At 42.5% G+C, this 27,893-nt stretch overlaps 1 protein-coding gene and 1 long non-coding RNA gene across 5 annotated transcripts; one reads left to right on the forward strand and one right to left on the reverse strand.

The window, feature by feature from the left end:
* Positions 1-3: 3 nt before the first annotated feature.
* LOC140895538 (uncharacterized) lies at positions 4-25,736 on the forward strand. Its single transcript, XR_012154248.1, has 6 exons — positions 4-147; positions 1,036-1,129; positions 9,554-9,635; positions 12,253-12,393; positions 12,557-12,643; positions 25,161-25,736. It is a non-coding gene; the product is annotated as an uncharacterized lncRNA (long non-coding RNA).
* Positions 3,249-23,057, reverse strand: NMI (N-myc and STAT interactor). Of its 4 annotated transcripts, none has more exons than XM_073305449.1 (10): positions 22,794-23,057; positions 14,998-15,048; positions 13,243-13,320; positions 12,917-13,075; positions 10,533-10,640; positions 9,275-9,437; positions 7,988-8,094; positions 7,677-7,866; positions 6,946-7,052; positions 3,249-5,433 (listed from the first exon to the last, which is right to left on the reverse strand). In XM_073305449.1, the coding sequence occupies exons 2-10, from the start codon at positions 15,040-15,042 to the stop codon at positions 5,233-5,235; spliced, it is 1,158 nt and encodes a 385-aa protein (XP_073161550.1). In that variant the 5' UTR covers positions 15,043-15,048; positions 22,794-23,057; the 3' UTR covers positions 3,249-5,232. The 4 variants fall into 4 exon arrangements, with proteins under 4 accessions (XP_073161550.1, XP_073161551.1, XP_073161547.1 ...); XM_073305450.1 differs by lacking the exon at positions 22,794-23,057 and adding an exon at positions 22,490-22,677; XM_073305446.1 differs by lacking the exon at positions 22,794-23,057 and adding an exon at positions 20,520-22,443.
* Positions 25,737-27,893: the final 2,157 nt, after the last annotated feature.

The following is a 27,893-nucleotide window of genomic DNA, read 5'->3' on the forward strand; positions in this document are numbered from 1 at the left end:
AGAACAGTGCGCTGTGGAAGGGGACCGTCAACTACACGTCCCAGCTGACAGCTCTCCCCGGGCAGGCGGCCGCTTCTGTTGAGACGCTGAGGAGCGACGCCCGCTTCTGTCGCTTGACATCCGTCGATTGACACAGCCGAGATACAGGTGACCCTTAACCCCAAGGGGAAACTAAAGGGGTTTGCGACACAGAGATTGGGTTTTAACTCTGGTGTCTGTGCCCGGTTTTCATGTTGATTTGTATGGGTTGTTTATAACTAAAAAGAGGAAGCATACCATCAGGTACTGATAGGAGCTGGGTGTCTGACCAGGTACTGGTACAGGGGCACGGCATAGCTGATGCAGCATCGGCCTGGCCTGCGGCACACCAGGCGGTCATCTAACGTGCCCTGAGGTGTGAAACTGTCACAGGCCGTCCTATGCGCATTTTTGCTTATCTAGATCGATCTATCCACAAATAAACCTATGAAACTAAAATCAGGATGCTAAGTAGGAGGGGGAGGCGATAAGGAGGGAGGGAGTGGGATGAGGATGGGCACAGGGACGAGGCGGGAAGGAGTAATCCAAGGATGAATGCGGTGACATGAGGAGGCAAGGCAGGCATGTTAAACCAATTGGGCATAAAATAATGTATAAATCAAGTGCGAGTGAACTGAATGCTATGGCAGAGATACATACAGATACAGAGAGACTGTGGGTATTGTTCATCTGTCATGTGGAAGTGCAGGAAGCCAGAAGTACTCTGACATCCAGTGGGTGGGCATGTAATGGCATTTTGTTGAACATGGTGCCGGCTGCATCCTAGCAACATAGTGAAGAAATATAGGAATTTTTAAACTTCCACTGGAGAATAACAATTTCATGAGATCATAAGTGGATAGGAAGAGTGTGCAGCCATTCTGTGGCTACCTAATCTTATCTAATTATTATTACAGACATTTATAAGATGGCCATCACTGTATTACTTAGTCCCCATCACATCATTTAGATTGTCTCCAAAAACTAAATATATGTTCTGTTTCTGACCCCTCTCAGTGATGACACCACCTTTCCTAAATGGATCAGAAAAGGAATCCTCTCAGCAAGAATGTTCCTTGCCAATGGAATTCAAACATTTGCAGCTAATAAGGTCTGAACTAGCACTACCTACAACATATTCCTAGGTACCACTGTAGGATTGATGGGAAACCCTTTCCATTAAGTTGTTCTTTAATTTCTCCCATTGGTATCAATGGCACAGAAGAAAGCTGTTAATTTATTCCTGCTGCATTAGCTTCCTATGAGCTGAACCATGGCTGACCCTGGTATAGGTAAGCAAGAAGGCAAAAGTGTTAGGAGCCTTCCCACTCTGACCCATTGGGCCCTAGTGCATGGCCAGGTCAAACGGTGGTTTTGGAATACAGGCTTTGCTCCCCGCTAAAGCCCCCATTGCTGGCAGCTGCTTGAAAGAGCTCAGGTTGATGGAGTGAAGTGCATGCAATACACTCGCCTCCAGTGAGGAACCATTCTAGCATGTGTTTCCTAGGAGGAATTTTGTTTGTGTGGCCTATCTAGTGTATTTCTGCCTGGAGAAGAAAGCTTCTAACTCTTCTTCTCCATTTTAAATATTCTGACATATAATGAGGACATTTAGGAACAAGGATTTATTACTGATGTTTTCTAAGGCTGTATTTAATTTATTATCTGACCATTATTTAATATTATGGGTGGTAATAGCACCTAATTGAAAGAAATATCAAAAATGACTGTTTCTGAAAAAGGTCTTATTTTTTGTTTGAAACTGATCTCCCGTTGTCTTTATATAAAATCACTACTTAACACTTTTAAACTGGATAATCAATAGACTGAGAAATTCACAAATAGTACCTGGTTCTTAAGATGTATTACTTAAAAACTCTTCTTGATTTTACTTTGTTACTTTTATCTGCACCTTTTCACTAGTCCTGCCATGTTTAAACTTTTGTCAGAATTTCCACTGAAACCTTCATTCTTCAGGTTTTACATCTCAATGCTTTTCAGTGATAGGGTTTATGTTGTTGATCTTCATGCACTTTTTTTTCTCTGTGCAGTTTAGAGCATCTCCTCAAAATATCAAGACATTTTTAAAGCTAATTGCTAAGTACACAATTCTCCCATAGTTTCACATGCCTTTGTTTATTATGCATTTTATGTTGGTTATTTAGTGTAATCAATGTAAGCTTTTTCCACACATCAAACAGAGGAGACTTTTCCTTTCTTTGTTCTAAGCAGAAGGAAAACAAAACCAACTTTGACAGTACTTGATTTTTTGTTTTCTATATACAGCCATGTATTTTGTTGTTCATTTGTTAAGGCTGTGTAATCTAAATCTGACTTTTTGTATATTATAGCTACAATCAATGTCTGATGTATATTTTCCAATGTCTTCCTGCAGGGTATAATACAAAATCCCTTTTGTACAGTAAGGTCTTTTATATAATGAAAATAAATGATATTCACATGAACCCCTCCCTCCGTGTTAAGTGACATTAGAGGTTTTCTGCTGCCACATGACAGACTGCCAAATTATTCCAGCCCCACAAGGGTGGAGAAGGAAAAAGAGAGAGAGGCAATAAATCCCCCCTTGGGAAGAGAGGACACTCCCTCCCTTTGCAAGTCCAATTCAGTTCAAAGAACTTTTAATATAATTTAAGATATGAATGAAGACAATAAATTCTGCCTTTTGTCCCTGATTCAAGGGCTATGAATGAAATCTGTGCTGCCTTCCATATGCCCCTTTTCCAATTGGCCATCTCCATCCATTTACTGCTGCCCTCAGAAAGAGGGCTATGGCCATGATCACACAAAATAAAATCCTCAGACAAGGCAATCATAACTAGATGGTTGCTCCAGTATGGTTACAAAATAATAATCTGTTATACATAGTTTTAAGAGCCACCTGAGTTCTTAGCTAGTATCTGTATGTGTTTAAATTAGACAAAATAATGGGTATAACTGAGGAATAGTGTAACTGTAGATACAAATAGTTAAGAAACAGACCTCTCATAAATAATACATCCTTCTTAGAGAGAGACCTCATATTAACTCACTAAAGAGTTCAGTAGGTGTTGGATCAGGCCCCAGAAGAGGTATCAACATGCCAACAGCAGTGCAGATTATACTCCTGGGGATATTCTGTGCCAAAAAATTAAAAATTCTGCACACAATATTTTAAAATTCTGCAAAATTCTTCATATTTTATTTGTCAAAATAATACAATATAATGCCAGTTTCAATTATTTTGGTAATTTATTTCAAAATATGTCAGTAAGAATGTCTGTAACAATACAGACCAAAAGAATAAAGATTCTGGTAATTATTTTTTTTTTTATAAACAGATTCCTTACTAGGCATATTAATACAGAACTTTGAGTAATTCATTTAAATTACAATACAGAACTGTGTTTCCTGCACCCGTCAGAAGCAGTGCAAAAGCTCTGGAGTTTCAGGAGTAACAGAGGAGCTGAGGAAGCAGGAAGGAGCCTGGAGTGAACCTGAAGGGTTGTTGGGTGTGGGTGGGAGAAGTTTTTTGTTTGTTTGGGGGGGTGGAGAGGGCAGGATTGTTAGGGAGCCTCCCCCATGCAGACCCTGGCTGATCACAAGCCTCTCCCATTCAATCAGGCACATCTGTCCCTGTCCTCGCATCCCTCCATCCTGATAGGTCCCTGCAGCCCCCGTCCCTATGTGGCTATGCACCCCCACTCCCATTCAACCCCTGGGTCAACGCTGTCACCCCCCTAGCTCCACAGCCCACTAGCCCCCCCATCTGTCCTCCCCACTAGCCATTCTGAACTCGTCTGTGATCCCCCAGCAGCCCCATGTGCCCCACTCTGTCCTAACCTGGCTCCACGGGCCAGGTGCTGTGATGAACTTCTACTCCTGGGGGAATTCTGTGGCACTGCACATGCACAGAATTTTTTTTCCCCCACAAAAAATACGTTCTGCTCAGAAGTGCTTCAGTTCTGCCTTTTGTCCACCAGAGGCCGCTGTGGCACCAGAACAGCCTGCTGCATTCATGCTGTTGGCTGTTCTGGTGCCACAGTGGCCTCTGGTGAGCGAAAGGCAGAACTGCAGCACTTTTGGGGTAGAAAGTATTTTCTGTGGGGAAAAATAAAATTCTGTGGGACACATGAATTCTGAGCATGTGCAGTGGCCCAGAATTCCCCCAGGAGTAAGATTACCTCCATGCCATTTGCTACCAGCTCTGAGCTGTTCCTTAAAGGCACAACTTAGCCCATCAGATGTCAACTGATGAGTACACTGGTGCCATTTTTGAACACTCCCCTTTTTGATCATAAGCACATTTGAAAAACTACATATCACTTTCTTCATTATGGACATTCCATAGCTAATTTGATTATAGAGTCCTATAAAGTTACAGAATAATTATCAATTGCTTGTATTATGGCAGCACCAAAGGATCTGATCAGGATTGGAGTCCTATTGGGCTATACACTGTATGAAGGAGAGACACTTTAAATTACTTTTGAGCAGTGATGTAAAGCTTTCCTAACAAAAACCTCAAGTAGGAAAAATCTATCAAGTTTTGGGTTTTGTTATTCATGCAAAACTCACATCTGATTTGCAGAAAGCAACCTTGATCAAGTTTCAGGTGCTGGTGAGGGATTAAGGGGTTTGGTGGACCCACGTACATTAAGCAAACTCTAAGGTTTCAGATGAGTTTTGCACGGAGATCTCGGCTTTGTGTAATATTTATTGCTGAACTTTACAAGGAACCTCAGCAAGCCAGAACCAGTGAGTTTCACATAGCTGTGCTCTCGAGACCGTAAAGGTATGTCTACACAGCAGTTAAATACGAGAGGCTAGGCTGGGTCAGCTGACTCAGGTTGTGGGGCTTTAAAATTGCAGTGTACATGTTCAGGCTCTGGGACTGTCCCACCTTGTGGGGTCCCAGAGCCTGGGCTCCAGCCTGAGCCTGAACATCTACATCGCAATTTTACAGCCCTGCAGCCCAAGCCCCCTGAGTTTGAGTCAGCTGATCCAGGCCAGCAGCAGGTGTTTAACGGCTGTGTAGACATACTCTAAGAGTCTTGTCATCATGCAGGTAAAAGGAAGGAAAGGCAGGCAGTTCTTCTTTTCAAGTGTAAATTTTGAAGATTAAAAAGCACAGATATTAAAAAGACTAAAAGTCTGCAACATTTTTCCATTATACTATGTCACACTGGGCAAAGTAAAAGCCCCAGCGGTAAAGCTTCATGCCACATTCTCAGTATCTTCCTCAAAATATGCTAGTTTGGTTCCTGTTGCTACATATTTGATGTTCTCGATTTCCCCGCCGTCATTGCTAGGCTTCTGAAAATGAATTTCTATCATATCCTGCATGCTCTCCTCATCCTCCTCAACCTCTTGAATTTCTGACAGCAGTATGGTCCTCTTGGAAATCCCAGAAAATACCTGGTAAGGAGGAAAACACACATTGTATGTTCAGTTTCAGGAACCGGTAGGTTGCACAGTTAAAATGTCAGTGTGAAGATATCGCTACAAGCTTGCCTTTCATTTTAGGATTTCTACTATAGTGTTGGTCTACTACTGAAATCACTGGAAGGTTTGAATTCTATAGAGTCAGGCTACTGACTTCAGTAAAAGCAGGATCTGGCCTCTTTAGCTCATGTGTCCTAAACTCTTCACTGAAACATAGTGAGCCAGATTCTCAACTGATGTAAATCAACATTGCTCCATTTAAGTCAATGCAGATACACCAGTTTACGCCAGACATGGGATCTGATTCCTTATTAACTTCAAAATATATCATTTCTTGCAACCTGGAAAGCACATTTTTAACTGAGATGGTGTATGTGTGCGTGTATCTATCTACACTATAAGAACCACCATGCACTCAGACAGGTCTGTGACACAGCAGCATCCGTGTTTATAACATGTTGTGGTTTTTTCCTTATTGACAGTTATGTTGAGAAAACATTCTCTAGCCAGGTTAGGACCAGTGATTTAACCTGGGGGTTTGTGTATATGCACGCTCACACCTCAGCAGAGAGAACTGGGAACCTGGTACACTTACTAACATACCCTATGCAAGCCCAGGGGAGGGGTGGGAGGAAAGGTACTGACCCTACAGAATAAGTACTGTTGAAAGGTATAAAGAACAATACTAAGACAAACAATCCTGGATATTTGCATCTGGGCCAATACACACTTGAGTGCATATTGTAAATATGGGCATAGAGAAATCATTTCTAACCTCATAGGTAGATGGATAAAACTTTATGCAGAGAAAAACAGCTTACAGAGAATTCGCTGATATACATGAACTGTGGGGTTTTGCAAAGAGGACTTACTGTTTGTAAAAGCTTTGTGGGTGCTTTTAGGTCGATTGGAAATGTTGGTATAATATACCCATTAACCACAGCACAGGCAAAGAGGGGTTAAATTAATGCTAGATTTAGTAGTGCTTTTTTGATATGGACACTGATTCATCAATTGTGTGTAACTTAAATGAGAACAATTAAGCCATAAAACACCTGATGGAACCTTATCTCTGCCCTGACTGTAGACAGACACGGTTACTGCTGTGACATATGATGAAAAAAGCATTTGTAATTTCTGAGTGAATTACAACCCTCATATTGTAGGTCATAAGATCATCAACAGAGGAACAGGCTATGGGGGACTCTCTGCAAGGAGAGAACACTCCCCACAATCTGTAAAGCACACAGCTCCTGTGCCCCAGAGGAGCCTAAGGCCAGGCTGGTAGATCTACAGCAATGGGAATTCACCAGCAAGTTCTTGTATACACCCACCTAAAATGAGGGAGAAACAGCAGCTCTGAGAACTACAGCCGTTTTCCTGACACTCCGTGACCTGAGGAGAAGATTCTGTTCACAATCCACCCTCCCAGAGCACAGATTGTTTGCTCTGTTTTAGGATGTAGCGTCATTAAGATTAATTTACCTGAAATTTTTCCAAGTGCTTTTCTATGCTTGGGGAAATAGAAAGCATAAAGCGCTTTTCATTTATGCAGAAAGGATGCTTTGTACGTCTCATACAGTTGTCAGCAACTAGAACAAAGAATTCAAAAGTGAGAAATAAAATTAATACTATCTAAGGTGTATTTTTAAGCACATCAGAAACAAGACCAATCATTTTAGTATATAGTTAGAAACCAAATACAATTTTTTAAAGTTTACTATTTGGAAATTGGAATTGACATTTGTGACAAAACAGATGTTAATTAACTGTCCACTAAAGTTCGTGGATCAAATCTACAGCTGATGTAAGTTAATGCAGATCCATTGATTTTAGTGGAGTTTCACCCATTGACACCAGCTGAGAATCTGGGTAACTTTCAATGGCATGACATGACAAGTATATTTTCCCACTTTTCTCTTTCCTGTAAAATGAAGTCCAGTAATGCAAAGGCAAAAGAAGTTTTGAATACTGTAATGTGAGGGCAAATATCAAAACTTACAAGCTGTGTATGAATTCATATTTGATCCAAAAGGAATGTGATTAAACACAGCTGTGTTTAAAGACCTATGGGCCTGAGTCTCTTCTCATTTATAGTTGAATAAATAAGGAATAATTCAGCTGAAGTCCGTGCAGTTCCACCAGGGCAAAAACAATATAGATGAGTGGAGAATCAGGCCCTGTAACTTTAGCTAACAAGATGTTGCATAAAATACCTCCAGGTTTGAGGAATGTAATAATGGCTGTGCGAGACCTTCTGTCATATCTCACATCCTTTACTTCTCCTCCTCCTTGTTTGGATTTGTAGAAATTCAATTCTAATTTATCTCTGATCCACTCATCAGGTATTGGTAGATCTGGTACTTCAGAAATATTGATCTTCTCTCCAGAAATTGTGACATGGAGCTAACAAAAAACAGACTTTATTTTCTTTATGTGCTACAGTACCCGTTCGATACAGTTTTTGAAAACAAAGGTACATATTCTTGAAGTATCTCAAAAGATTTTATATTGACCTGTCAATTACCTCAAATTTGACTCCTGTTTCTAGTGTAACCGGCATTGCTTTCAACTCTATCTTTTCATTATCCAGGCTCACAGTATGCTTACCTCTTCTTATCAGTTTCTGGGCAACTGCAAGGGAAATTAAGAAGATTTTCAGGTAGCTTTACACTAATGAAAAGTACTCCCTAGTGCCCTTAGCCAAAAATCTCTTTAGCATCACTAAAAGTGAAATAAATGGGAGTGCGGTGCCTAAGTGCTTTTGAAAATCCCACTAGGCACCTATCTGCTTCGTTATGTGTTAAAATACCTTTTTAAAAATCTCGCCACTGTATGTAATGTGCATCACTAGTAAAGTATTTTAGGATTGTCAGTATGAAAGATGCTATCCCTATATACAATATTATGGCTAAATCGCTACCAGTATGAAACATTTTGATTCCAGCTAAGAGTTAATTGAGAAATAAGGCAGGCTCTTGCTTTATGTGAAATTTTATTTACTAGTTTGCAGACAAACTGTTCTGTTTAATTTAAATCTGGATCAACTAAGTTCTAACCTCCAACTCTACTGTAGGCTCGGGTTGCCTGCATTTTAATGGGGCACAGCTGTGTCTGAAGGAGGCTGATGTAGGGAAAACTGCCCTATATCATTGGCATGGATTTACTAATATTGACTATAAGTCTGTACATTAATGTTGTGAAAGATAACATTGACTGATCCAAAGCCCACTGAAATCTGCAGAAAGACTTGCACTGATCTCCATGGGCTGTAGATCAGGCCTCATCCCTCTGTGAGGTAGGATCTATGTAATTGAGGGTAGACTGTTGGTATTCTGTCAGCTGAGTTTAATTGGACTAGAGCTGATGCTGACATAGTGGGCAAAATTCTACTCTCACAAGGTGCAATTGTCTAACTCTGTGCATCCATCTGAGTGACTGGGCTCTGAATGTAGAGAAAGTGGGATAGTCTCAATATTGTTTTCAACTTTATTTGGCTTTTAGCCCACGAAAGCTTATGCTCAAATACATTTGTTAGTCTCTAAGGTGCCACAAGTACTCCTGTTGTTTTTGCAGATACAGACTAACACGGCTGCTACTCTTAAACTTTATTTGTGATACCATGAAAACGTTTGCATCTAGGCTGAGAGCCAGATTCTGGTGCTCTTACTCACTGTAAGCAGGTTCCCCCTCCAGCCCTGGAAACCCAAGCTAGTAAGCCCTCCTGCTGATCAAATAAATTGTTGTTTAACCCCATATCCCTTGCTGTTAACGTGAAATACATTACTAGTTATAATTAAAATATGGACCATACCATCCTCCTCTTCAAAAGTGAGAAGAGCTTGTCTTTGCTGCAATCTGAATGGAATTTTTGCAGCTATGTGAAAAAGGCAGCAAGTATTCAAAACTGTGTCATCACTCCCAGCATTTTTCATCCCAGTAAACTTCATTGTCTTTTTCTGTATCTCTCTTTTAATCTAATATTGTAGGATCAAGACAGGAAATGACAAAGTTTAAATAATTTATTAAGCAACTGAAAAAATGTACAGTATGCATCTTGCCTCACTCTGCAGTATTCTTTTTTTTTTTTAAGGCTAATATACAGTAGGGCTGAATTCACCACTGATGTAACTGGACTGAAGCAGGACCAAGTAAACCTAGACCATCCCTGACAGGTGTGTGTCTATCCTGTTCTTAAAAACTTCCAGTGATGGGGATTCCCCAACCTCCCTTGGATCCTATGTCCCCCTAAGGAGTTTGGTCTGTAAGCTTTTACTTTTCCTCTCCAATAAACTTTGAGCACAAACTTGTCCTTAGGTACTAAAACTCCAGTTGAAGTAAATAGGGATTCTACCTGCAGGATCAGAGCTTTGATTTGTAGAACTTTTGTAGAACCAAAGGAAGTACAAAACATTGTGCAAAAGCAGATATAAACAAAGCAGTTTATGGTTACTGTTTGTGCTGTACTGACTGTAGCTCTTTGGTGATAGGAGGCCTGCTAAAATTGCCTTGCATGTTACTAACTTAGCCAAATAAACATGAATGTTACAGTGCTTCATAACATTTGCAGCAGTGTAGCCAAAAGAGAGTTCTGATTCTGAACTCACCTATATTATACCAATATAACTCCATTGACTTCAAATGATTTGCATGCTATAAGGGAGATCAAAATTAGGCTACATGCAATTTGGGAAAACTAAAGTTACAATCATGTTTTTTTCTGTAATGGACAAGTCCCTTTTCTTTCGACACCCCTTTCTGACAGAGATATAAAATATGAACTCATGAAAATGTTATGCACTTTTTTCCTTTTCTTTCAATTTTGTCCTGATCTTTCTTTCTTTCTTGTATCTTCCAGTTTCACATTTCCATTTTTCCCCTCAGCATCAAGTGCATTTATTAACTTTGCCAGATAGAGAATGAGAAGGAAAGCAATAGCTGAATTTCATACTGAACTCAATGGAGCTACACAGATTTACAAAACTGATGATCTAGCCCGTAGAGTTTAGAAATTCAGAAGTAAAATATGTCCATTTGAAAGCTATATTGTAAATATTTCAAATAGCAATTACCCGAAAATCCTGTGAAAGCTTTGAACTCTTTGCTGCAAGGTCATCTCTGAGCTTCTGAATCTCCCTCTGCAGCTCAATATTTTGTTGCTTTACTACAGTAAGATTTCTCTGCAGATTACAAATATATATATATATAAAATGCATAATATGTAGAAGAGTCAAACTCTGGACTTCAGTAAAAAGTAGTAGGCCCTAGAAACTGGAAAATGAATTTCCGTTTTTAATCTTTTGCTAAAAATAACCAACCACGCAACTATCAATGGCATGAACAATTATGAGATAGATTAAAGCAATGGTACAAATTACTATCCAGTAGGTAAGTTTGCTGTCCAAGGAACAGCTTCATTCAACTTAAATGAGAAAAGTAAGATTTCAGAAACATTTACATACCATCATAAACTTACACTGCACTTTACACAGTTAGGCCCTGAACTTTCATATACACAAGAGGAATTTATACATGTGAACAGCCTTGTTTAGTTCAATGAGATTAACTGTGTGCATTAAATTATTCATGTGCAGGATGGGGTCCTAGATAATCTATATTCCCTGTCCTGAAGAGTTTAGAAACTGAGGGCCAGTTCCTGGCCCCCTCCCACTCCACTCTCTTTATGCCACTCAAGAGGTAAAAAGGGAGCAGAAATCAGCTGCATTTCTACAGCTGGGGATTTCATAGGTGTAGGGGAATCCTGAGTGGGATAAAGCCAATGTAACCAGCTCCCATGCTAGCTGTCTTGCGGTGCTCGGCATAGGGAGCACATCAAGATTAGAAAGGGGACATGGCAGAAGTGATGAGCTCCAGTTATCCTGAACTATTGGTGCCATTATCAGCTCATGGCATTTACAACAGTTCCCAGATTGCTCTAATATCTACCGTTGATGTTGAAAACAGAAGTTATGGGTTTGATGTAGAAATTACAGGGTAAGGGTCTATGCCCTGTCTTGTGCAGGTCAAACTAGGTGATCATAAAGGTGCCTTCTGACTTTAAAATCTATGAATCCATGATCAGAGAGCCACAGTAGCTCTCTGAGACATCCCGAAGAGCAGAATGAGTACAGCAGAGGATTTGGGCTTTAGAGCCTGATTCTGCAAATGCTTGTGCATCTAAGTGACTTTACCAATGAATAATCCCATTGACTTTGGCTGGAAGTACGTACATATGTAAAGTTACTCACATGTGTAAAGTGTTTTCAGGATTAAGCTCCAAATAAGATAAGACACAGAATGATGACAATGCACAGAGGATATAGATTATTGATAAGAGAAAAAAAGGATTGCTTGAAATAGAGAGTTTTAAGTGGGGATCTGAAAGAGGACAGTGACAGCACTTGTAGGATGAGGACAGGGTATTCCAGGTGTAGTTACAAGCACAAAGCTGAGTAGAAAAAAGAAAAAGGGCACAGTGAAGTAAGAGGACTGGGAGGAACATAAGGCGGAAGTAACAACAGAGATGTAGAATGAGGCAAAACTGTGTAGAGCCATGAAAATGAGGACAAAGAGCTTGAATTTCATATATTTGGCTACTTACATTCTACTATGTCTGAAGTTCTCTGTAAATTAATAATGTACCAGCAAAACAAATTAAATCCATCATTTATTGGTTTGAACATCATCTACATGAAAATCATTATTAAAAATACCTTGGGATATTGAAGTAATAGCCTCTGAGCTACAGCTGATAGGTCAAATCTAAAACTGTATTGCAAATCTCTCTCCCAGATAAGCGACAACCATCAGCCCCTGACAGTCTAGGAAGAATTCACTGCCTACCACTCATGTTCCAAATGCCTAGATTACATACCCCAAGGACAATTATCAACTAATTCTAAAAGGAAGCAGAGGATAACTTTGCCATCCTTGGTAAGTAAACTTTTGTGTCTATATGCAGCTATGTTAGCTGCAAGCTTTCTCGGGTTGCAAGCTCTCTACAGTTATGTAGAAATGACTAACTCTCCTGGATGCTCTAAGCTTTTATGAGGAGTGTTACGTTTTGTTTTAAAGTGTTCTTTATGTAATTTGATAGAGCAACTGAATGACCTCACTCAACACAATGTGGACTTTAGCGAATAGTAAGACTGTGCTGTCAGTGGGAGTCTTGGACCAAGTGAAGGTAAATTCTGTTAGCCATCACTTTTTACCTATGATGTAGAAAGTCTTAGCTTTGCCTGCATTCTTTCAAATAATTACTGCAAGATATTTTTTATTTTTTTTATCATGTAACTTCCGAATTTTGTATAAAATGATGTGCTAAATATTCTGGCCCTACAAAATGTAGTTCTGATGGAGCTGTTTGGATTGAAAGGGGAAAGTACTCCAACCTACAAGGAACACATCTACAGCTCTTCTCCAAATGTAGATAGCTATGGGTAAATTCTCTTATTACCTCCTGGTTTTCCTTTCTTATAATGCTTTCCTTATATTGCTCCTCTTCGAAATGCATTAGCTTTCTCAGCTCATCTTGTGCCTGGTCTCTCTTTTCATCAGCACTTAGTTTCAAAAGAAGGAGCTCATCTTTTTGTTTTTCAGCTTTTTCAAGCCTTTCCTTGATATTGAAAACAACAAGTACTTTAGTATATTTTCATTAGAACAAACAAAACATTGTAAAGTCGGTTTAAAAGCAATCTTTGGGCAATTTTTTTCTTTTGGACACATTCATGCTGCTGCTGCTGACTTCAGTGAAAACCTAAGAGCTGTGCAGTTCATACGCACCTTCCATTTTTCTAGTTCTTCTTTAAGATTGTCAACCTCATCTGTCTGTGTGCCAGAATGGTCAGTAACTTTCAGATCCTAGAAAGACAAGAAAATGCACAGTACTATTTTTCACTTTATAATATCACCAGATATGTCATGCTAGAGAGACTACATTCACTTGTTAAATCATTATCTGTACAAATCATACCAGCAGTGTTCAAACTATACTAGCAAACTGAGAAGAATAACACTTTGCACTCGTTTGAAATATTTTGCCACTGTAGTTATGAGTTAATCAGTGTACATGACAGTCCAGTTCTTGACTGAGTGCCTTTTGCTGCTTCTCTGCAACTCTGCCTCTCCTGATGGAGAGAAAGTGCTGATGAGGCAAATCTGATAAGAGACATGCTGAATTAGATATTCCCAGTATTTTCATGCAGGAGTATAACAGATGCACTATAACAACGAGTTTCTCATTTTTACTCTTTCACTTCAATAAGTCTTGACAGTTAGACAGAAATCACTGAACTACTGTTGTGGTTGGAAAGGATATAAATCTCAGAAAATGGATTTTGGTCATTAAACATGGGGACCTAACTGAAACTATTATCCAACTGGAAAATATCCAAATAGTTCTGACACACCATGGAGGCATGCTGCCCCGTGTTCTTCCAAAAAGAACGAAGATCATTGGGGTCAACTGAGGTCAATGGGTTTACTCACAGTATATAGAGTTATATAGATAGCCTTGGCAGAATTTGATTTTTTTTAAATAATTTCAATGGATAATATTAATGTTTATTTTTAAGCATTTTTATCAATTTAAATTTTCACACTTGTGGAAAATTATGGAGGAGTAAGATAACTATTTAATGCCAGCATATGTTGAGATTCAAAAAGTTAAAGCTTTATAATTGTTAAAACACAATTTGTCATCATCACATCATAATATACAAAGCAAACGTCCTTCAATCAACAAATCATACTTGTTTTTACCATTCATTTCACTAGTCCAGTTGTAACAAGCCTAATACAAAAGTTTAAATCATTACTTGGGCAGTATTTTCCTTACTTTGCCTATCTGTAAATTTCAATTATTACTGATGGACATTTTTTTGTCACTTTGTGTGTGAACAGTGAAATCGACATTTACCAACAAAATTCTAATCCCTCCAAGCCTAGTTATAGGTGTATAAATCTTTGCAGGAGCAGGGCCTTAGATGATTAGATTGCCAAGAATAATATAGGGAGGGAAAAGTATTTCAAAATTAAAAAATTAAAACACATAAGTTCACATACAGAGAAAACTTGTAGCTGGGCTAAGCACGAGGAATGAAGGGAAAACCCTTCTTGCTCCATTTTATTTTCGATTGCAATATTCTGAAAGAGAAAAATTCCAGAATGACCTGCAGAAAAATCCTTCTTGTTTCACTTAAGATTACGTAAAACTGGAATGTGAATCATAAAATTTAGGCATAGAAAAGACCTATTAGGTAATCGAGTCAGTTCCCGTGCCAAACTGGATAGTCCACAAAATATTTCCTACAAAATATTTTCCAGTGCTTTGTCCCATCTATTTTTTTTTTTTTTTTTTTTTTTGTGAAAGGAAAAGAGAGAGAAAGGAGATACAGGCTATACTTGGAAACTGTTCAGAAAAAAAGAATGCCTATTTATTACTGAAAAATGTCTTACAGCATTAGCTAAACATCTCCATTTAGAGATCTCCTTTTCAAATACAGATTCTTACAGCATGGCACAACAGAAAATACTTACCATAGAATCATCTTTTAAGGAATCTAGTTCACTTGTTAAATCCATTGAACCCTGAGGAAATAGAACAATACACCACTTTCACAATATGTAGAACATATAGGATAATATAATAACCTGAGAGCAAGACATGCCAAGATTTCTACAGTGCACAACTTAAGGCTTTGATATGGCAAACACTTAAGCATGTGTTAAGCACGTGCATAAATCTTTGCAGGTCTGGGATTTATGGAAATAATCTGCACCCATCTCATGTTTACACTGAAGTTTGATTTAGTCTTGAGGAAATTAATATTAATGCAATAAAACGACAAACTAACTTAATTGAGGAAATTGGAAATTTCCAAATTATTTCAAAATAATTCCAAATTAATTGGAAATTTGCTCCATGAATGGAATTCTTATTAGTGTCAACTGGAAATTTTTGCACAAAAATGGATCATGGCCTTTCCTTTTGTATGTATTATTTGTATTGGAGTAGCAGCTAGATGCCCCAATTAGGATCCGGATTTCACATAATACTTGTCATTGCATTGAATGCAGGCACTTATGCTGATGTCATATCACATTATAGTACATATTATCAAAGAATCAATGTTAGAGAAAACAATTTGTTATCGTGGCAGGACTTGTTTTCACAATAATGTTAACTAACTAATCACAACAATCTCATGAGAGAAGTAAAGCACTTAACTCTGTGTTAGCGATGAGGAAACTGAGAAAATGAATAAAACCATCTCTTGGTTATTTCACTACATTACACATACAGTATGATAATTTGAAAAATAATTATTTTCCAGAATAATAGCATCTTAGATCAATATACAGTTAATTAGATATTTTTCAGTATAAAGATTGTTTATTATTTCATAAAATAGAAACAAAGATAAAAAGAACATACTTCATTATGAGTTATAAGGCCAGTGGTCTATTACAGGGGTCAGCAACCTTTCAGACGTGGTGGGCCGAGTCTTCATTTATTCACTTTAATTTAAGGTTTTGCGTGCCAGTGATACATTTTAACTTTTTTAGAAGGTCTCTCTCTATAAGTCTATATATTATATAACTAAACTATTGTCGTATGTAAAGTAAACAAGGTTTTCAAAATGTTTAAGAAGCTTCATGCCAGCCGCTCAGCCCGCTGCCAGTCAGGGGTTCTGTTTACCTAGGCCGGCAGCCGGCTGAGCGGGGCCTGCGGCTGGGACCTTGTCTGGCAAGGGGCTGGCAGCCAGAACCCCAGACCAGCAGTGGGCTGAGTGGGGCCGGCGGCTGGGACCCCAGACCAGCAGTGGGCTGAGCGGCTCAGTCCGCTGCCAGTCTGGGGTTCCGTCCGCCGGCTCCTGCCAGCCAGGGTCCCAGCTGCCAGCCCTGCTCAGCCCGCTGCCGGTCTGGGATCCCAGCCCTGCCCACATAGAGTGGGTACCTACCTTCTCCCTGGTTCTAGCCCATTCTCTTCCTCTCTCTCTGCACTGAGCTGAGGGTGGGAGTGCACTGAGCACAGGGCTGGGGGTGAAGGAGCAGGCTAGGGTTGGGGTGTAGGGTCTGGCCAGGAGCTAGAATGAGAGAGGAGGCTCAGGGTTGGGGCAGGAGGTTTGGGTATGGAGTGCTTACCTGGACAACTCCCATTTGGTGCAAGGGGTGCAGCAGCTCCCTTTTGGTGCTCAGGGTGGGGGTGAGAATGTGGAGGGTGCAGGAGTCAGGGCATGGGGTGTGGGGGGGCTGGGTATGTGTGGGGGTGCTGGAGTCAAGGCTGGGGTTCTGGGGGGGTGCAGGGGTCAGGGCAGGAGGCTGGGGTGTATTGGGAGTGCAGGGCAGAGGGCTGGGTGTGTGTAGGGGGGTTCAGGAGTCAGGGCAGAGGGCTTGGGCCATGTGAGGGGGTGCAGGAGTCAGGGCATGGGGTGTGGGGGGTGCTGGAGTCAAGACTAGGGGTGTGTGAGGGGGGTGCAGGAGTCAGGGCAGAGGGCTGGGGGTGTGGGCTAGGGTCATGGGGGTGGTCCCAGCCCCCTGCCCAGAGCAGCTCACGGCAGGGAGCTGGAGGGGGTATGCCCTGATTCCACTCCCCTTCCCCAAGGCCCCCCACCTCTTCTCCGCCTCCTCCCCGGAGCAGCGAGCGCGCTGCGGCTCTGCTTTGAGCGCGCTGCGGCTCTGCTTCTCCCCCTCCTCGCAAGGGCCATCAGCTGATCAGTGGCAGGGAGGGAGAGGAGGAGGGACAGGAACCCAGCACGCTGGGGGAAGAGGTGGGGGAGGGGGGAGCTTGCCTGCCCTGCAGCAGCAATCAGCAGGACCAAGCTTCTTCACCCTGCCCCTGCGGGGAAGGGCTGGGGCGGAGAAGAGCGGGCCGGGGCGGGCAGGATTTTTAATGGCACGCTGCTGCCTGCTGGGGTCCCAGCCTGGGTTCGGCAGCGGGCTGAGCGGGGCCGGCGGCTGGGACCCAGCAGGCAGCAGCGTGCCATTAAAAATCGGCTCGCGTGCTGTCTTTGGCACGCGTGCCATAGGTTGCCGACCCCTGTTCTATTATATTTAATATTACAATAATATTAGGATGATCATAAACATAGTAATGAACACACTGGAAAATGTTTATCCTGGAGGTAGTGAAGTTCCATATAAGAGCAAGGATCCACTTGTGCACATGTGATGTCAGGACAGGGTAGGGCGGGGGGCTACAAACGGTTTTCAGAGTTGTCCCCTTATCTTTCAAATATTTTATGCACTTGCTTAATTACATGTGAGTAGTGCACTAGCAGGATCAGGATGTTTGTTATAACACACATATGTTTGTTATCTGTTATATGTTAATATTTGTGTGTTTATCTTGTTGTGCCAGGACCACACCTTCCCTTCTGCAGTACTGCCAACCCCAAATGTTCCAAAAAAGTCATGAGGCAGGTTTAAAATGTATCGGATTTTTTCCCCAAAAAGGGTTAGTTTTATGTGATTCCTGGCTTCCAAGCTTTCAAGCATACTTGGGTTACATTTTCAAGCTTTTCTCTGCAACCATGAGAGCTAGAAAGTTGCACGGCATTTTCTGGTTTTATTTTAATCAAAGCTGCAATTCTCACACATTGACTTTTCTCTAGGAGGTGGGGCTTAAAGTAAAACTTTTGTAAGCCTTGCAATAAAATCACAAGTTAGCACCACTGCTTCTGCTTGGAAAGCACCTAGAACACTTCGAGTGCCATCCAAAAGAAGTAACAGTAATAATATTATCCACACAAAAATCTGCTATATGTAACATACCAAATAATCAAAGAATCATAGGACTGGAAGGGACCTTGAGAGGTCATCTAATCCAGTCCCCTGCACTCACAGCAGGATTAAGTAAAATGGCCCATCAAGATAATCCACTGGTGGGCTGCGAGACAGTGTTTACATTGACCACCCGCAGGCGTGGCCGCGGTTCACCATTCCCAGCCAATGGGAGCTGCGGAAAGTGGCGGCCAGCACATCCCTGAGGCCGTGCCACTTCCCGCAGCTCCCACTGGCTGGGAATGGTGAACCATGGCCAATGGGTGCTGCAGGAAGCCGTGCCTGCAGACAGTCAATGTAAACAAACTGTCTTGCGGCCTGCCAGCAGATTACCCTGACGGGCTGTGTGTGGCCCATGGGCCGCAGATTGTCCATCATTGATCTAGGCCATCCCTGACAGGTTTTTGTCTAACCTGTTCTTAAAAATCTCCAATGATGGAGATTCCACAACTTCCCTAGGCAATTTATTCCAGTGTCTAAACCTCCTTGGCTACAATTTAAGCCCATTGCTTCTTGTCCTATCCTCAGCGGTTAAGAAGAACAATTTTTCTCCCTCCTCCTTGTAACAACCTTTTAGGTACTTGAACATAGTTATCATATCCCCTCTCAGTCTTCTCTTTTCCAGACTAAACAAACCCAATTTTTTCAATCTTCCCTCATAGGTCATGTTTTCTAGACCTCTAATAATTTTTGCTGCTCTTCTCAGGACTTTCTCCAATTTGTCCACATCTTTCCTGAAATGTGATGCCCAGAACTGGCATAATACTCCAGTTGAGGCCTAATCAGTGCAGAGTAGAGCGGAAAAATTACTTCTTGTGTCTTGCTTACAACACTCCTGCTAATAGATCCCAGAATGATGTTCACTTTTTTTGTAACAGTGTTACACTGTTGACTCATATTTAGCTTGTGGTCCACTATGACCCCTAGATCCCTTTCCACAGTACTCCTTCCTAGGCAGTAATTTCCCATTTTGCATGTGTGCAACTGATTGTTCCTTCCTAAATGGAGTACTTTGTATTTGTCCTTATTGAATTTCATGCTATTTACTTCAGACCATTTCTCCAGTTTGTCCAGATCATTTTGAATTTTTAATCCTATCCTCCAAAGCACTTGCAACCTCTTCCAGTTTGGTATGATCGGCAAACTTAAGTGAACTCTGTACTCCATTATCTAAATCATTGATGAAGATATTGAACAGAACCGGACCCAGAACTGATCCCCAGGGGACCCCACTCATTGTGCCCTTCCAGCATGACTGTGAACCACTGATAACTACGCTCTCAGAACAGTTTTCCAACCAGTTTTGCACCCACCTTATAGTAATTCCATCTAGGTTGCATTTCCCTAGTTTGTTTATGAGAAGGTCATGCGAAACAGTATCAAAAGCTTTACTAAAGTCAAGATATACCACATCTACTGCTTTCTCCCAATTCACAAGGCTTGTTACCCTGTCAAAGAAAGCTCAGGTTGGTTTGACACAATTTGTTCTTGACAAATCCATGCTGACTGTTACTTATCACCTTAGTATCTTCTAGATGTTTGCAAATTGGTTGCTTAATTATTTGCTCATTATCTTTACAGGAACAGAAGTTAAGCTGACTGGTCTGTAATTTCCCGTATTAGCCTTATTTCCCTTTTTATAGGTGGACAAATACAGTACAGACCCGTTTACACGCGAATCCGCTTAACGCGTGGTAGCACCATACCTCCCAGTGCTACCTGTTTAACACACAAGACTCGTTAACAGGCGGTACAGGAACTTGCTATGTAGCGCTACAGCTGGGCTCACTAACTCACTGGCATAGAAATCGACAGGAAGTGCAGAACGGAAATGTGTTGTACGTCTTTACCGCTATTGGTAAAGACGTATCATGCACTCTTAGTCATCGTCATGCTAGAGAGAGATATAATATATAGTAGTTATATAATAATACATCTACGACATTAGAAAATTTTAACCGTAGGCCTAATATAATGACAGAGGGCAAGCGTCAGCGTTCCTACACTGTAGAAGAAAAACTAGCTGCAATAGATTGAGTAAATAGCGGAGAAACCCAGGCCAAAATTTCAAAAGATATTGGGATTGCCGAATCGACTCTCACAGGATGTCTAAAAAACGAATCTAAACTGACTGGCTTTGTACAAAATATCGATTCTGCCACAGGGCTTAAGCAAAAACATGTGCGCTATTCAGCAAAACCCACAATAGACAAAGCCATGCGCATGGGGTTTGCTCAGGAAAGGCTTAGTTTGGATACGTCGCCGGAAATCATTACCGAGTGGCTGGAGATGGATGAAGATTGCCCGACTTCTGAATTTCTGTCCGAGGAAGAAATATTAATGGGCTGCAAGGCTACGTCAGACCGCGAAAGTGATGGCGAGGATGTCATTGAAAATGTCAAAATTTCACCCACAGAAGCCCTTAGTGCTGTAGAAATTGTTGTAAGACTTATGGAGGAGCAAAATACGGAAAATATCGAAATCATTCATCTGCGGCAATAACAGATTTCATAAGAAAGGAAAAAAAATGCAAGCCAGAAAGAGCAGAAAATAATGACATTTTTTTCTAAGTGAATCATAGACACTTGTTTCAGCATGGCCCTCTTCACCCATGGTCTGTTAACAGGCGGTTGTGACGGCTTGACTCCCAACATCCGTGCATAAATGGGTCTGTACTGTATAGTGCCATTTTTCAGTCTTCTGGAATCTCTCCCATCTTCCATGACTTTTCAAAGATAATCGCTAATGGCTCAGATATCTCCTCAGTCTGCTCCTTGAGTCTGCATTTCATCAGGCCATGGTGACTTGAAGACATCTAATTTGTCTAAGTAATTTTTAGCTTGTTCTTTCCCTATTTTAGCCTCTGATCCTACCTCATTTTCACTGGCATTCATTATGTTAGACATCCAATCACCACCAACCTTCTTGGTGAAAACGGAAACAAAGAATTCATTAAGCACCTATGCCATTTCCACATTTTCTGTTATTGTTTTTTCCCCCTCATTGAGTAATGAGCCTACCTTGTCCTTGGTCTTCCTCTTGCTTCTAATGTATTTGTAGAATGTTTTCTTGTTACCCTTTATGTCTCTAGCTAGTTTGATCTCGTTTTGTGCCCTGGCCTTTCTAATTTTGTCCCTACATATATTCATCCTTTGTAATTTGACCGAGTTTCCACTTTTTGTAGGACTCTTTTTTGAGTTTTAGATCATTGAAAATCTCCTGGTTAAGCCAGGGTGGTTTCTTGCCATACTTCCTATCTTTCCTATGCAGTGGGATAGTTTGTTCTTGTGCCCTTAATAATGTCCCTTTGAAAAAAAGACAACTGTCTTCAATTGTTTTTCCCCTTAGACTTGCTTCCCATGGGATCTTACCTATCAACTCCCTGAGTTTGCTAAACTCTGCCTTCTTGAAATCCATTGTCTTTATTTTGCTGTTCTCCCTCCTACCATTCCTTAGAATCGTGAACTCTACCATTTCATGATCACTTTCATGCAAGCTGCCTTGCACTTTCAAATTCTCAACTAGTTCATCCCTATTTGTCAAAATCAAATCTAGAACAGCCTCTCCCCTAGTAGCTTTCTCAACCTTCTGAAATAAAAAATTGTCTCTGGCACATTCCAAGAACTTTTTGGATAATCTGTGCCCTGCTCTGTTATTTTCCCAACAGATGTCTGAGTAGTTGAAGTCCCCATCACCACCAAGTCTTGTGCTTTGTATGATTTTGTTAGTTGTTTTAAAAAAATTCTCATCCACCTCTTCTTCCTGGTTCGGTGGTCTGTAGTAGATCCCTACCATGACATCACCCTTGTTTTTTACCCCTTTTATCCTTACCCCCAGAGACTTCCAAAAGTCTGTCTCCTATTTCCATCTCAACCTCAGTCCAAGTGTATACATTTTTAATATATAAGGCAACACCTCCTCCCTTTTTCCCCTGCCTGTCCTTCCTGAGCAAGCTGTACCCTTCTATACCAATATTCCAGTCATGCATATTATCCCACCAAGTCTCTGAAAAGCACATAAACAAGAATACTTTATAATGAAGAAAATGTGTGTTGTTTTCTTTATATTTGCGCTTTACAAGGCACCAAACTCTCTTTATAGCAAAACAAAATGGTGCCTAAAGGGCCATTGATCCCAAGGACAAAGTAACTTGTGCTATTCTTTAAAACCTTGGTGACAGTGATCCTTTACCATCATGTGTATGGTCAATAACCCAGAGGTGTTTTTCAGAGCGGCAGCATCATACCTAATCCTCGGTGTGCGTGCGCCTTTACAACCCGCCCTTAGGAAGCCAGCTTGGAATTTGCGCTCGCATCCTTCCCTGGCCTTAGACGCTGGCCCATGAAGACCCAGCTCTTTGAGAGAACCGAAACCAGACGAGGCAGGCGCTGCAGGCCCCTGGCCGGTCCCCCAGGCACCGGCAGAGCCCGCCCCCACCTGCTCCCGGCTGCCATCGCACTGGGCGCTCACTTTCAGTTTCGCTTTTCGGAGCGGAGGCCGGGGGCCAGGGAGGGGGCGGCTGCGGCGCGGCGCGCCCAGGCTGCACTTACAGGGGCGGGGGCCGGCCAGACCGGCGCTGCTGTGCGTGGATCGGGTCCCCCGGCGCGCTCCAGCCCCGGGCCTGCGGAGTCGCCGACGAGCAGGCAGCTGCACTAGCGGCCGCAGCTGGTCTCCCGTTCCCGGCAATGACGCGCCGGGGAGGTGTTTCCAGGGGCAGGCTGCCCGCAATGCCGCCTCCCCTCCGCCCAGCCCGAGCGCGCCAGCCCAGGGGGAATGCAGGGGCTGGGCTCTCTCAGCCGTCAGCGTCCCCACCCCTGCCCCGGCGCCTTGGGGAATGACTCTCCGCCCTGCCCCCGGGAGCCTTGTACCGCGCTCCGGAAACAAACTCCAGCGGGAAGCCGCCGCGCTGGTCGGGGTGCCCCTGTTTTACCCAGGCCGTGCACAGGCGCAGTGGTGAATTAGCCACTGGGCCAACATGGCCTGTGCCCAGTGCCCCTGGCCCTGGAAAAATTGCCACCCCTGCACCATAACCTGCTCTCCCCACCCAGCGCTTCTGCCAGGGAGCGGGGCAAGACCCCGTGCCCTGACCTCACGCCCTGGCAGGAGCGCCAGGCAGACGGAGAGGGGCAAGCCCAAGCGCCCCAACCTCACTCCCTGGCAGAAGTGCCGGGTGGGCAGAGCAGGTTGAGGCACAGGGGCACCCATTTTTCAGGGCCCCCCCCCATTGGCCGGGGCCCTGGGCGTGGGCCATGTGGGCCCAATGGCTAAAGTGCCACTGCTTCTAGATGCTCTATGCCGACAGGAGAGAGCTTTCCCATTGGCATAATAAAACCACCTCTGCCAGAGGTGATACTGTCAATGGGAGAAGCTCTGCAGACCTCGCACTGTCCACACCAGCACTTAGATCAGTGTAACTTACGTCACTTGGGAGAAGGGGGTACTTACTCACACCCCTGAACAACATAAATTATGCTGGCATAACCTGTAGACTACACAAACCCTAAGATTGGGAGTAGACTGAGAATGGAGCAATGCAGTAGAAGGTCCATGGCTATGCAGAGCTAATTGCCACACAGCAAAGAGGTATGCAGTGTAGTTGTAGCCGTGTTGGTCCCAGGATATTAGAGAGTTAAGGTGGGTGATATGTCTTTTATTGGACCAGCTTCTGTTGGTGAGAGAGACAAACTTTTGATCCACACAGACATAGGCACTAACTGCATGGGTGCTCCAGGGCTCAGCACCCACCAGCCACCCAGTGATCAGCTGCTCGGCGGGCCCCACCAAAAAGCTGTTTGGCAGCACCAGTGGGCAGGAGGCGCTAGGGGGAGGGAATGGGGTGGGAAGCAGTGGGAGGAGGGTGGGGCCTCAGGGCAGAAACTGGGGGGGGAGCACCCACCCAGAAAGAAGAAAATTGGCACCTATGCACACACAGCTCTTCCTCAGGGCTCAGAAAGGTACTCCCAGCATCACAGCAAAATGCATGGTGAAAGAGATTTTTTAGCATAAGTAGTTAGCATATATTGTAATGGAGCATTCAAGGGAGAGTGACCTGCTTGGTTTGCAGCAAGAATTATAGGCCATGGCATGTGGCTGTGGGAGAGGCTGCATGTTCTCTCTCCCCTTCCCCTTCCCCCCATAGGGTGGGAGCAGATTCTTTCCCCCAAGTCCTGTGTAGTTCCCTGCACAAAGAATGTTTACCTGGGCTCTGTGTATAGTGAGTGGATTTAACCTATAGTGCATAGTCAATCCACTCTTTTGAAAATATAACTTGTAAATTATAAATGGAGCTGTTACGTGTGACTCTGGAAAGAACCTTACATAGATAAAGGGAAGTGAGCTGTAGCTCACGAAAGCTCATGCTCAAATAAATTGGTTAGTCTCTAAGGTGCCACAAGTACTCCTTTTCTTTTTGAGGTGATAAAATGTAGCTTAGATACAAAGACCTATGAAAATCTGAAAATTTCTCTGACAAGCCTGGATTGATGCTGAATTGGTTCTTCAGCATGATGAACCCTCTTGATATATCTAAAAATTAGAGGTGGGAAAGACCTAAAGAAATATTAGATATTTCAGATGGGTGTTGGCCCTTCCTTTTGCTGGACAGCTCCAGGATCAGGGGGGCAGGGGCTCAAAGGTGCTTGTAAGTGCTTAAAAGGACCCCCTACCACTGAGCTGTGCCCAATACAGCTTGACCACAGCTCAGGATCTGGATCACAGTTGAAACACTGCACCCCATATTCTTCACAGTGATATTATTATGTTAGGATTATGGCATAGTTATGATATATTTTGTACAAGATAAATTGTGAGGTGTCATTGAAAAAGTTATGATTTGCTGAATCTGATTATCCTGTTTGTAGGCATGTATCATTTTTGTATCTGAAGCTATGAACATTGCTTAGGGATCTGTATTTCAGATGGGCTTACTCTGGAAAACACCCACAGCCAGCCTTTCAGGAACAACAATGAAGAAGCCGGATGTGGCTGATGGCCCATCAGCAAAGACAATGGTCTGTGGAATAGCTTAACCTACCTGTGGGCATTTTGCACAGCCTGTAAGCAATGGCAGCTATAACACTGCAAGGACATGTGACCAGGCCACATGATTCTGGACTCCATTTTGGGATGTCAGTATTTTCCATAAACCAGTCTGGGAACCAAGTTTTGAAACAAAGGGTTCTTGCCATATGCTAAAGCTATATAAGGCAGAGAGTGACATCATCTATTGTTCTTCACTCCCCACACAAGGAGACTCCTGGAAATACCTGGGGAACAAAGACTGAACTGGTGGAAGTGTTGGACCCAGGCTAAAGGGATTTTTAGCCTGTGTATAAAAGACCTGGGGATTCTAAGCTGTAAAGCAAGTGCAGCTTGCCCCTTAAAAATCTGTAGCCTGCCTGTACCATCAATTAGGGTGAAAATCTGCTAATTCATATCCAATCTATCTAGTATATTAAGCTTAGCTTGTGTTTTTGTTTATTTACTAGGTAATCTGCTTTGATCTGTTTGCTATCACTTATAATCACTTAAACTCTTGTAGTTAATAAACTTGTTTTTGCTTTATCTGAATCAGTGAGTTTGGAGTGAAGTGTGTGGGAATCTTAGCTCAGAGGGACTGTTGTATATTCCTCTCCACATTGAGGGGGAGGTGAACTGGATAATAAATTCAGACTGGTTTGGGCAGGATGGTTCTGCTCTGGGGTCCTAGGCTGGAAACCTGGGAGTTATTTTGGCTGTAGCCTTTCTATTGTTGGTTCACATGCAATGGCTGGTCAGAGAGCCTGCATGTAACTGCAGCTGGGTGTGTCCCTGCCTGCATGTATGCTGGTGGAAGTGTAAAACTGGGAGCATGTCTGCAGCTTATCACAGCAGCACAGTGTGAGAGGGATCGCAGGCTGGTGGGTTAGAGGGCTCAGTGGTACCCCAGTTCCAGGTGGCACCTGGGGGAAACCCATCACAACAGTAATTAAAGATCCCAGGGCAGTTTTGGAGAAGTAAAGTTTTCTGATATTCATCTTCAATTTATCCTTTTTCACTTTAATTCTTGCCAGACGAGAGAAATATATCTGAGTGGGAGAATCTAGCTGTACTTAGGTGCCAGATACCTCTCTCCTATACTACAGAGCATGATTGGAAGGATCCATTTTTCACCCCAAAATGGTTATGAATTAAACAGTCAATACTGATTTGCATTATTTACAGGAAAGCTTACAAAATATGTCCTAACAGTTTTGGAATGTTTCAGTTCCCCTGGGACTAAGGTCTCGGAACCTTACTGTGTGGAACGGCTGTGAGTTAGTCCAGCCGCCCCAGCATAGCCACTAAAAAGAAAACAATGAAGTAAATAGAATTTAAGAGATGCAATGTTACGTCTGAGCCAAATCCTGGTTCTTTGGCTACATATCGGACAAATCTGTGAGCCACACAAAGAAACACTGTTTTCACAGAAAGTTTCTGTAGTTTCTTAGTATTAGTTATTTAGTTTCTAGATGGAAGAACAAAACACACACTGGGGGCTGCATTAGCAAATTACAGTGAGCTCAAGAGCTACGTCTAATGTGCATATAAATATCCATACTTTTTTTTAAAAAATGAGCTCCGACCCAGAGGTTGCTTGTGCTTTTGTCTTTCTTGCTAAATGGAGAGAATTTGCTTGTTGTTTGAAATCACGAGTTTAAAAAACCCACCGCTGGACTGCATTGTCCCCAGCCTGCAGTTACAGGGCTACAGCAGTCACTGTATGTAATTTAGAACTCTGAAGTGCATGCTTCGCCTCTTGGAACTAGTTTAAATCCTGAATTATAGGATTCTAAAGCTATAATTATAAAAATATTTGCTTTTGGTCTCCTGCTCCTGCCAAATTTTATAGTCAGCAGGATTTCCTTGTGCCTCTGCTGGCTGCATCCATTGTCCACTTCTTAGGATATTGTCTCAACCAAGTGCTCCAGGATAGGTTCTGTTTTCTCCAAATTGCCTCTCACAAGAAGTCAGAAAGCGGTTTTCCCTTCAGAAATGTAACACAGTCCATTTTACCCCAAAAACTATGTAAGACTCATTTGGTTTCATTAAAAGCAAAGTTTAGCAAGAAAAGAAAAAAATTGATTTTAAAAATGATATGCATATCTTAGCTAGTCTTAAACTCCACGACTGTAGACTCCAAAGTCCACAGTCTACACAGGTATCCTTTTGGGCCAGTTACAATGCAAAAGTGAGAACTTGCATTTCTAGAGAGCACAGCTTCTCTCTCCAGTTTTTCTTTTTCTTCTTGACCCTTTTGACAGGTCCCAAGTCACATAACCCAGACTCTGGTCTCTAAGCATGTATCACAGGTTGTTCTTTCTTCCTAGCTTCTCTCTTTTCCCCTGACCCGTTCATCAAGAAGCCTGTCTACACTGCAATCAGACATGCGTGCCTTGCCCAGGCCAGCTGCCTGGGACTTGCGGGGCTATGGCATGCAGGGCTGTTTAATTGCAGTGTAGACATTCAGGCTCGGGCTGCAGCCTGAGCTCTGGGATCCTCCCACCTGGCAGAGTTCTAGAGCCTGTGCTCCAGCCTGAGCCTGAATGTCTACACTGCAGTTAAAGAGCCTCTTAGTCCAAGCCCTGTGAGCCTGAGTCAGCTGGCATGGGCCAGCTGCGGGCAGAGCCAGC

Source organism: Lepidochelys kempii, chromosome 11 (genome assembly GCF_965140265.1).
Source record: "Lepidochelys kempii isolate rLepKem1 chromosome 11, rLepKem1.hap2, whole genome shotgun sequence".
In the NCBI taxonomy this organism is placed as follows: domain Eukaryota; kingdom Metazoa; phylum Chordata; order Testudines; family Cheloniidae; genus Lepidochelys; species Lepidochelys kempii.